Source organism: Epinephelus fuscoguttatus, linkage group LG4 (genome assembly GCF_011397635.1).
Source record: "Epinephelus fuscoguttatus linkage group LG4, E.fuscoguttatus.final_Chr_v1".
Classification (NCBI taxonomy): Eukaryota; Metazoa; Chordata; class Actinopteri; order Perciformes; family Serranidae; genus Epinephelus; species Epinephelus fuscoguttatus.
In genome coordinates this window covers 4,860,771-4,870,587 of record NC_064755.1, presented here as the reverse complement: position 1 = coordinate 4,870,587, position 9,817 = coordinate 4,860,771, and the positions used below count along the sequence as shown (strand labels likewise).

The 9,817-nt window shown below is 40.3% G+C and overlaps 1 protein-coding gene across 1 annotated transcript in view; it reads left to right on the top strand.

The window, feature by feature from the left end:
- The first annotated feature begins 3,043 nt into the window (after window positions 1–3,043).
- Window positions 3,044–9,817, top strand: part of slc12a3 (solute carrier family 12 member 3) — a 28,550-nt gene continuing 21,776 nt past the window's right edge. The window contains 8 exon segments of the mRNA XM_049574408.1: window positions 3,044–3,460; window positions 4,307–4,444; window positions 7,318–7,393; window positions 7,606–7,701; window positions 7,900–8,039; window positions 8,157–8,267; window positions 9,353–9,464; window positions 9,644–9,774. Coding sequence (XP_049430365.1) covers window positions 3,182–3,460; window positions 4,307–4,444; window positions 7,318–7,393; window positions 7,606–7,701; window positions 7,900–8,039; window positions 8,157–8,267; window positions 9,353–9,464; window positions 9,644–9,774 — 1,083 coding nt within the window. The 5' untranslated portion in view covers window positions 3,044–3,181.

The following is a 9,817-nucleotide window of genomic DNA, read 5'->3' as shown; positions in this document are numbered from 1 at the left end:
CAGTATGTTTACTTTCGAGTGACAAAGACCTCTAGTTGTGGTAGCAAAGGTCAGTAAAGGTCAGGTAAATGTTGGAGATGTATCTGACCATAGACAACTGTTTGCATCCTGTTTCCAACTGAAAGTTGTTGGATTTTTTTAAAGTATGACAATGATTTTTCCCTAGCTTATACCATGTGGTCTTATTGTAATCATGCAGGTGGGTCCCCTTACCTAAACAAAGGGGGTTATTTTTACTCAAACCACAATGTTTTCCAAACCTTAACATTGTATTTAATTAAACCCAATCTGTCTCTAAACCTATCGAAAGTTTTTTGTCCATAAACCTTACCAAACCTTAACCTTAGTGCTGTCACATCATAAAACTGGTTTATTTTCAACCCGGTATCACTCTGATCTCATCAAAAACCAGCGCTTTTCGGCATCAGACACTTCCAAAAAAAGCCCTCCTTTCACATCGCCATGATATAGAGCTGATTACCGTTATGGTTTAACGGTATAACTGTTTAGCGGCATAACAACTAGTTAAGGGGGCCTGAGCCAGCAGCGTATTTTGTTGTTTAATTTGGAGGACTTGTTGGCTTTTGGAGCCTGACCCATACTGGAAACTAAAGGCTTTATCTATTACCTGCCACTAAGTGGCGCAGAGCGCAGCGCAACTGTTATTGCTAGTTTCAGACCAACACAGTATCTTCATAACTGGCACCTACGTTGTGTAAGTAGCAAATGTACTTGCGCCTATCTGTGCGCCCATGGGCATGAGGTGTACTCATGCGCATTGAGGCAGCAGAAAAAGATTGTGCCACTGCCATTTTTCTGCTATTTAATGGGCACATAATTCAGATAGTAAGATGCTCCTACATAGTCAGGTTCACATGGCTTGTACTCTCTGCTTGTTACACACACAGAGATGTGGGGGGAGGGTTGTGGGTGGGTGAAATAATATCAGTATAATAATCAGTAATAAGGAAAATATACATTCTCTTCTGCAGAAGCAGAAGCATAGCAGAGATCAGAGCAGAGCAGCAGAGCTGCCGTCTTATTCCTCATTTACAGAGACGCTATGCACATTCACACACAGGGAGCAGCATAACTTCATTGACTATTTCAGAAGCTAAAAGTTTAGTTCTGTTTCCTCTGTCAAGTTTATAACTACAGTTTTTAGTTTTGCTGCTTAAATGGCCCATGATATTTGTACATTGACATTACTACTCTAACTGCATTACTCTCAGCAGAAAACCACTCGCTGCTCCAATTAGCCAAATCCGCTATGTCAAAAGCATTGCTTCAGGTGCAGGAACACTTGGCTAAAGGGTATGGAAGATGACAATCTCATTGTGTCTCAAATTGCATACTTCGGTACTAAACACTTAATATTTTGAGTGCACAAGTATGCTAAGTGCTTCCAACATTCATAGTTTTAATGACGTAACTTCTGCTACGTCACAAACTTCTCAACCTTTGACATAGCGGTAGAGGACAACAAAGAGCCTTAGCTGGCTACACTGAACATAGTTATACTGATGTAAGTTATACATGTTTTTTGCACTAAGTATCAAAACTGTTAGATAGACGCCGTCAGTAACGTTTTTCGTCTCCAATGAGCTGGGCATAACACAATAATGTGAGTGCACTAGCTAGCTAACTTGCTCCTAGCTATGGCAGCACATTTCAATCAACGGTGACGTTATGGTGTAATGGTGTTTTAGTTTACTGTATGTGTGGGCAGAGACAACGGTCAAATGTTGGCAGTAATGCTCCACAGTCCGTTTGCAATTTGCTGTTTGAAAAGAGGACAAAGAAGAGGAAAAAGGCGGTTTAAAAAAGCTGTCGTTACTTTTGGTAAATGCAAAATGGCAGTGTGTGATTTGAGACAACACTACCCTGTTAAAATTAGTGTACCATGCAAAAAGCACATAGTGTATATAGTGGACTACATTGAATTGTACTAATGGAAGTATGCAATTTGAGACACACTCTGGTTGAATTCATATTATGCCCAAAACACCTTTAATTAATTAAGGGCCCAAATAGAACCTCTTTGTCCTTTGTGCCTTACTGTGCACCCAGATTAAGTAGCAGAAAAGTGGACTTGGACAGGCTCGAAATGCATTTGTGCCACACGCTTTAGACCATGTGTTATAGATAGTTTTAATAGGGCCCTTAAAGTCAGGGTATGTCGGTCTCCGCTGCATTAACCATTTGCTTTAACTGTTCTTTTTTGACCTGAAAGTGCAATGCTTAATATCTGGTTTACTACTTTAAATGACATCAGTGTTCTGAAGTCTCCAGATAGGGGCCTGAGAATGACAAACACTTCTTGGTATAACATTTTTTTTCCTATTCTTTAATAACAATATATCACATTTTTCTTGCTATAAGGAGAAACTGAGTCATGTTTTGGCTCTATAGCAGCTATACACTGTCATGGGAGAGCTTCTAAGTAAAATATATATAACATTTATAATGACAGTAAAATAGAATTTAAATTCAGTTTGAAGAGTGGAGTATCATCGAAACATCTTAACAAGCATGCCAACCCACCACTGTTGCTCTTGTGTTGTCACAGTCAAGGTTATTTTCTGGGTGTGTGTAATGATCTCCTCCAGGGATCAGTGATTAATAATTGGGATTATATAACCAGAAAAAAAAAAATGCAACTTAATGCAAACTCATCGGAAATATACACAACAGAGACACAAGCCTAACATAATATAAAGTAGAGATAAGTGGATATAAGGAATCTTTTTTTTTTTTTGCTCTAATAGCTTAATTTTGTTAATTATGCACTACTTCGCAAGGAAGATGTTGAATTTGTGCAGGCATTTTATAAATACTTATTTGTTAAGTGGAACTGTGTAATTCCAGGGCCAGCTCAGTCCACAATGACTTTTTGGTTTATCTTGTAATGTGGAATTGTCCATGTCTTGCTTAATAATTCCTGTAATGAGTCTTGTTTGAGTGTTCACTGAACCAGCCTTTTTACATAGCCTCAGGCTCTTCCTGCTTGCTTAGGGTCAGATATAAAACCAGCCCTCGTAACCAAGCCTCCTACACACACCTTAAACTGCAGAATGGCTCCATCACCTTGACAGCTGTTTTTATACCAAGACTAACTGTCTTAGCCAGCTTTGTGGGTACAATTCACTTAAATACAGAAACAACAAATCTGCTGCTCTGAATGGAGTTCCCTGTAGCCAGCGATGGTGTTCACTCGTCTGCATACATACCCAGACTTCCAGTAGCCAATGAGAAGGCACCACCTGGAGGGTATGATGAGTCTGGGGACTATCAGTGTTATGGTGATGGGAGCAGTGTAGCATCCCTCGGATCTCATGCTCTAACTGGCTACGAGACTCTAGACACCCCGCCACACTATGACTTCTACGCCAACACAGGGGTGTGGGGCCGACGGAGGCGTTTCAGACCGTCTCTGTACCAGCTGCACACAAACCCTGAGGTGAGGACTCTTTGCTCTTTATCAGCTCATATGTTTAGCTCTACTCAGATTACCAAACTTAAGAAAAAGAATAACAGTAAAAATTATAGCCTTTATTTTCCACTGAATATGCTTCAAATGGTCTGAAACAATTTCTGACCCTATGACACACCAGATATTCGTTCCATTTACCAGAGGTTGATATCTCAAATTTGAGGTGCTTGAACTTGATAATTTTTTTCTCACGCCATGTTATCCTTCTACGTCACAACAATTACAGACTTTCAATTTGTATGTTTTACTCTACCTCAGTTATTTGACAGCTTTAGTTACTTTACAAATAAAGATTTTTGCACACACACACACAAAAAAAACACAACTTTTGAAAATGTACTAGTCCAAGGCTTAATCAACTGGGGCGGCTGTGGCTAGGAGGTAGAGCAGGTCATCCACTAATCAGAAGCTCAGCAGTTCAATCTCCAGCTTCTCCAGTCTGCATGTGAAAGTATCCAAGGGCAAGGTGCTGAACCCCAAATTGCTCCCAATGGCCATTCCATCAGTGTGTGAGTGAGTGTGAATGCTTACTGAGTATCAAGTAGCACCATGTGTGGTGGTCTCGGCCACCTGTGTGTGAATGAGTGAATGTGACATAGTTTAAAAGCTCTTTGAGTGAGCTGAAGACGAGAAAGGCACTATACTGTACAAGTGCTGTCCTTTTATAATCATTATACATTGTTCAGGCAAAAAATTAATAAATAAAAAATGAAAATACCAAAACAAAAATGTTTGGTTCCTGCCTCTTAGATGTGGGGATTTGTTGCTTTTTCTTTTAATTCCTTCTTTTTAATAATGTTGATGTTTGACTAGGTTGACTCCAGACCTCCCTTGTATGAGGAGACAACAGGTGGACAGATGGAAGGAGGAGACAGCTCAGAGGAAGATGAGGACGAGCAAAAGGAGCCACCACCTGAACCTACTCGCTTTGGCTGGGTACAGGGAGTCATGGTAGGTTCGGTTAGAACACTGTGGGCTCTGTTGGATATCTGTGAGTTGCAGCTGCTTGATACCAATCTTTAAATTTTCAGTTTAAAAAAATGACATCACATTTCACTCTGACATATTACACAAGGCTGACATGAAAACCTGTTACAAACCCAAAAAAATCCAAATATTCCGTATTTCTCTCAGATTTAGTTTACACTAGCTATGATGGAAAAGTCTCTGAATCAGCATGTGGACTGTTATGACTGTCCCAGATCAGTTAAATGCTTTTTAGGGTCTGCAGATCTTTAAGCAGCATAACCCACATGCTGGAACTCATCTGAAGGCTGGAACCCTTAAGATCAGTTTGAGATGCAGCTCAGCAGTGTAGGTCAAGTTTTTATGTCTCCATAAGCAAACGATAGCTGTGGCTGGAGGCATTATGGTTTCAGGTTGTCAGTCAATCAATCAATCAAGCAATCAAGCAATCAAGCAATCAATCAATCAATCAGTTTTATTTATAAAGTCCAATATCACAAATAACAATTTGCCTCAGAGGACTTTACAGTATACGACATGTTGTCCATCCGTCCATCCGTTTGCACCATCCTTGTGAACGCAATATCTCAAGAACACCTTGGAAATTTCTTCAAATTTGGCACAAATTCCCACTTGGACTTAACAATGAACTGATTGGATTTTGGTGGTCATGGGTCAGAGGTCAAGGTCACTGTGACTTTGTCTCATTTTTGTGAAAGCTATATCTAAACAATGTCTTGAGGGAATTTCTTCAAATTTGGCACAAAGGTTGACTTACACTCGAGGATAATCTAAAAATATTTTGGTGGTCAAAGTTCAAGGTCGCTGTGACCTTTCATCCATCTTATTCTCGCAATTGCAAAATCTCAATATCTCACACGTTGAGGAAATTTCTTCAAATTTCTGGTAAATGTCCACTTGTTCATAACAATGCACTGATTGTTTTTTGGTGGTCATAGGTCAAAGGTCAAGCTCACTGTGACCTTGTCTGTCTAATTTTTGTGAGTGCCTTACCTTTTTTTATGAAATAACTGTTCATTACAGTACAAGTATGAAATTAACCTTTTTATTGTGCTTTCATTTTTGTCAGTGATGCTTTGTAATTACAGTACAACCTTTTGTGATGGCTTTGTGTATCTTTGTCATCATCTTGTGTCTCCCTGTGGTTGTTTTGCATCTTTTTGTAGATGTTTGGGTCTCTTTTATGTGATTTTGTGTCTTATTGGGGTAATTTTGTTTGTCCTTGAGGTAATTTTGTGTCTTTTTTGGTTGTATTGTGTTGCTTTGTCATCATCATCCCTGTCGTTGTTTTGTACCTCTTTGAAGTTATTTTATTTCCTCTCTCCTTTATTTGTGGTCTTTTTGTATCTCTTTGTGGTCATTTTATGTCTCTTCCTGGTCAGTACATGTTTATTTGAGTGACATTGGCCTGTTAAGTAAGGCAAGGCAAGGCAAGGCAAGTTTATTTGTATAGCACAATTCAACACAGGGTAATTCAAAGTGCTTTACAGAGACATTAAAAGCAACAAGACACAATTTAAAACAATAAAAACAGTCAATTAAAAAAGAAAATAGAAATTGAGATAAAATACAGTAACATAAAATAAAAACAGGCTCAATACATTGCATCTAAGAGCACTGCATAGAACATTTGTATAGCTGCCTAAGCTATACGGCCAAGGGTCCAGGCTGTGATGGCCTATATCACTCCTGCGACTCCTTGCCACCAAAAAGTGCTCTTAGACAACATTTTAGTTTAATTTCAAAAACCGGCTCAGTCAGAGATTTCAGCTAGGATCTCTTGTCCCTGGCTCTGAACCATCTTGAATTTTGTTGGTCGGGTCTGTTTTTTAATGAGTGTATAGGACGTCTCCCTTAATAATACACCCAATGCGTGCCCACTATTTGCTCTTGAGTCCTTCACTCAGAGTCTTACCATCCCGCCGGACACAGGTTCCACACACTGGTCTTATTCAGATTGTAATGAAGTCTAAAGATCCATCACAGGACGTCTCCCTTCTAGATCTGAATTCACAGCGTGCTCCCCATTGTCAAGTCATAGCAGCTGACTCAGACTTCCAGGTCAACCCCCGCGGTGGTGACAACAGCCCAACCTCTTAATTCCTTAGACTCTGAAACCTCTCCTATTGGAGATTTCAGCCCGGACTCAGTCCTCAGCCCTGAAATCTCTGACATTTGCAGCCGATTTAACAATAAACCAAAATAGAATAGTCAGGATAAGAATAAAAGAATAATAAAAGAATAATAATAAAAGGCATAAATCAGCAGTGTGTAGTTAAAAAGTACGGGCAGTAGAATACAGCAGGTAAGTATTTAATCTAAGAGTACGCTTCAGTAAACAATAGTGTTTTTAGCCCTGATTTAAAGGAGCTGGCAGTTTGAGCAAACCTCAGATCTACAGGATGTTTGTTCCACAGGTGAGGAGCATAATAACTGAATGCTGCCTCACCTTGCTTGGTTCTTGTTCTTGGAACACACAACAAACCAGTTCCAGATGACCTAAGGGGTCTGGATGCTTCGTAGGGAACCAGTAGATCAAGCATGTATTTTGATCCGAGACAGTTGTTGTGAGGTAGCAGAAGAAAATTGCACTTTGTTTTATTGAATGTGAGAAACTGCTATTGTGGGAAACTGACCAATTTGTAATAAAAAGCACAATATCAGTCATTTACTCTGCAGTAATCATGGTGTGTTAGAACTCAGGCTGTAGAACCATGTAGTTTGGTCAGAGACTCTATAGTACAATGATGATGTTGGTGTTGAACTTCAAATCTTGGCTGGGTTTAACCAGAGCTTGACCAGATCTTGTGTCTTTGGTCATTTCTGTCTCTTTGTAGATCCGTTGCATGTTAAACATCTGGGGAGTGATCTTGTACTTGAGGTTGCCTTGGATCACTGCACAAGCTGGTATAGGTATGTTCAACCAAATGTGTTAAAGATGCTTGATCATTTGTATCTTCTCAGATATTGCAGTCTATGAGAGCTTCAGTCTGGCCCCGCTGTCATTAATTTCGGTGTGTGTGTGTGTGTGTGTGTGTGTGTGTGTGTGTGTGTGTGTGTGTGTGTGTGTGTGTGTGCGTGTGTGTGTGTGTGTGTGTGTATGTGTGTGTGTGTCTATATGTCAGGTCTGACTTGGGTGATTATCCTGCTGTCCTCTTGTATAACCGGGATCACTGGACTCTCGACCTCAGCCATTGCTACCAACGGCAAGGTCAAATCAGGTCTGTTTGCTCAGTGAAACATGCAACAACCTACCGTACTTAATAATATTATTACTGTGAACAAAAGGACTAACATCAGAAAAACATATGGACTGTATCTGACATTGTTACATTTAATTGCCAGTGATACCTACCATGATGTACACATTTCCCACAATGCATTGTTTTCACTGCTTCCCCTCCCCCTCTTGTCTTCAGGTGGGACCTACTTCCTGATCAGTCGCAGCCTTGGTCCAGAGCTGGGTGGGTCCATTGGTCTGATCTTTGCTTTTGCCAATGCTGTAGCTGTCGCCATGCATACTGTGGGCTTTGCTGAGACTGTTACAGACCTCATGTCCGTAAGTAAGACACAGAGTGTTGATATGTACGAGGAGCAGCTTTTATAGTAATACTGTGGACACAGTTTTTCATTCTGTTTTAACAGACCTTAAATTTCTCTGAACTTTCCTCTCCAGGAAAATGGAGCTGTCATGGTGGACCGAACCAATGACATCCGCATCATTGGCATAATCACTGTTACATGTCTACTAGGTATCTCAATGGCTGGCATGGCATGGGAGTCAAAGGTTAGCTTATGAAATATATGAGAACGTTGCTCATTTATTGCAAACTGCCACCATGGTTAATAACAAGTGGTTGGAATCTAAAGAAGAAAAAAAAAGGAAAAAGATCTGATGTGCTGGATGTTTTATCACTGTAGAAGTTACATGATTATTTTTGGAAAATCCAAAGAGCTGAGAGTTACATAAGAAGATAGATACTGCTTTCATTTCTCTACCTATGATTTAAAGCTAGAGAGCGCATTCAATTAGCTTAAAGGTCCAGTGTGCAGGATTTAGGGGTATCTCAATGTATTCTCATACAACAGTTCATTTAATATCTTCCATAAATGCACATACAACAGTTGGATATCCTACGAATTAGTGCCCCACAAATGATGTTTTGTCCTCAACATAAAGTTACGTCATTAACACAAAGTAACGAAGGTTGGGTTTCGGCAAGTAAAGTTACTCTGGTTATGTTTAGGAAAAGCAATATGGTTGGGCGTTTTTAGGTTTCGGCAAGTTAGGTTATTGTGGTTTAGGCAACACATTCACATTCCTAGTCACATATTAATGTTTGGTCATGGACTTTCCATGTCGAGATATGTAGTGCAAGGTATCCTGGGTGCTGTGGCGGCGTGATGATGTTCTGTAGTGGGGTATTTACTGATGTGTTTTATGTTGTACAACAAAATGTGACAGTCTCTTAAGCTTGTGTGAACCACAGACCTTATATCAGGCATCTAACCAAAAACCCATTCAAAAAAACCACTGGCCTCAAAATGAGGTAACTTGGAGTGCAAAAATGCTAATTAATTTCCGGGCTTTAGGACTCATTCCTTGAGCACTCTATGTTCCTACAGCTCACAACAGACAAACCAAACACTGGCTCTAGATAGGCCCATTCATGTTTTTGCATTTGCCACCATAGTTCTCTGACATGCTTGGCTCATGGGAGGCATTTCAGTTGGTTATCAGTCTGCAACCTCACTACTAGATCCCACTAAAACCTACACACTGGACCTTCAAGTTAGCATAAAAACTGGAAGCAACAGACACATCAGAATGTTCATTGTGTTGTTTGTAACCCTATATTGTGCCTTCCACAGGCCCAGGTTCTGTTCTTCCTGGTCATCATGGTGTCATTTGCCAGTTACATTGTTGGAACGATCATCCCAGCTACCCCACAGAAACAAGCCAAGGGTTTCTTTAGCTACAAAGGTTCCTGTTCAGTCCTTGCTCAGAATATCATATTCTTGAATGTCTATGCAAAATTTCCTGTTTCAGTATAGTGGGATCTTATATGTGTTTGCTGGTTTTTACACAAATCAAGTATGACCAATCGTGGAGCCTCTCCCTGACAGAGTGCTCCCGTAAACTGACTATTTCACCTTCAACAGCGGATATCTTTGCTGCCAATTTTGTGCCCAGCTGGCGGGGACCAGAGGGCAGCTTCTTTGGAATGTTCTCCATTTTCTTCCCCTCTGCCACGGGTATCCTGGCAGGAGCTAACATCTCTGGAGATCTGAAGGTTTGATGGTTTGTTTCCTTCTCTCAGCCTAATTCTTTTCGTG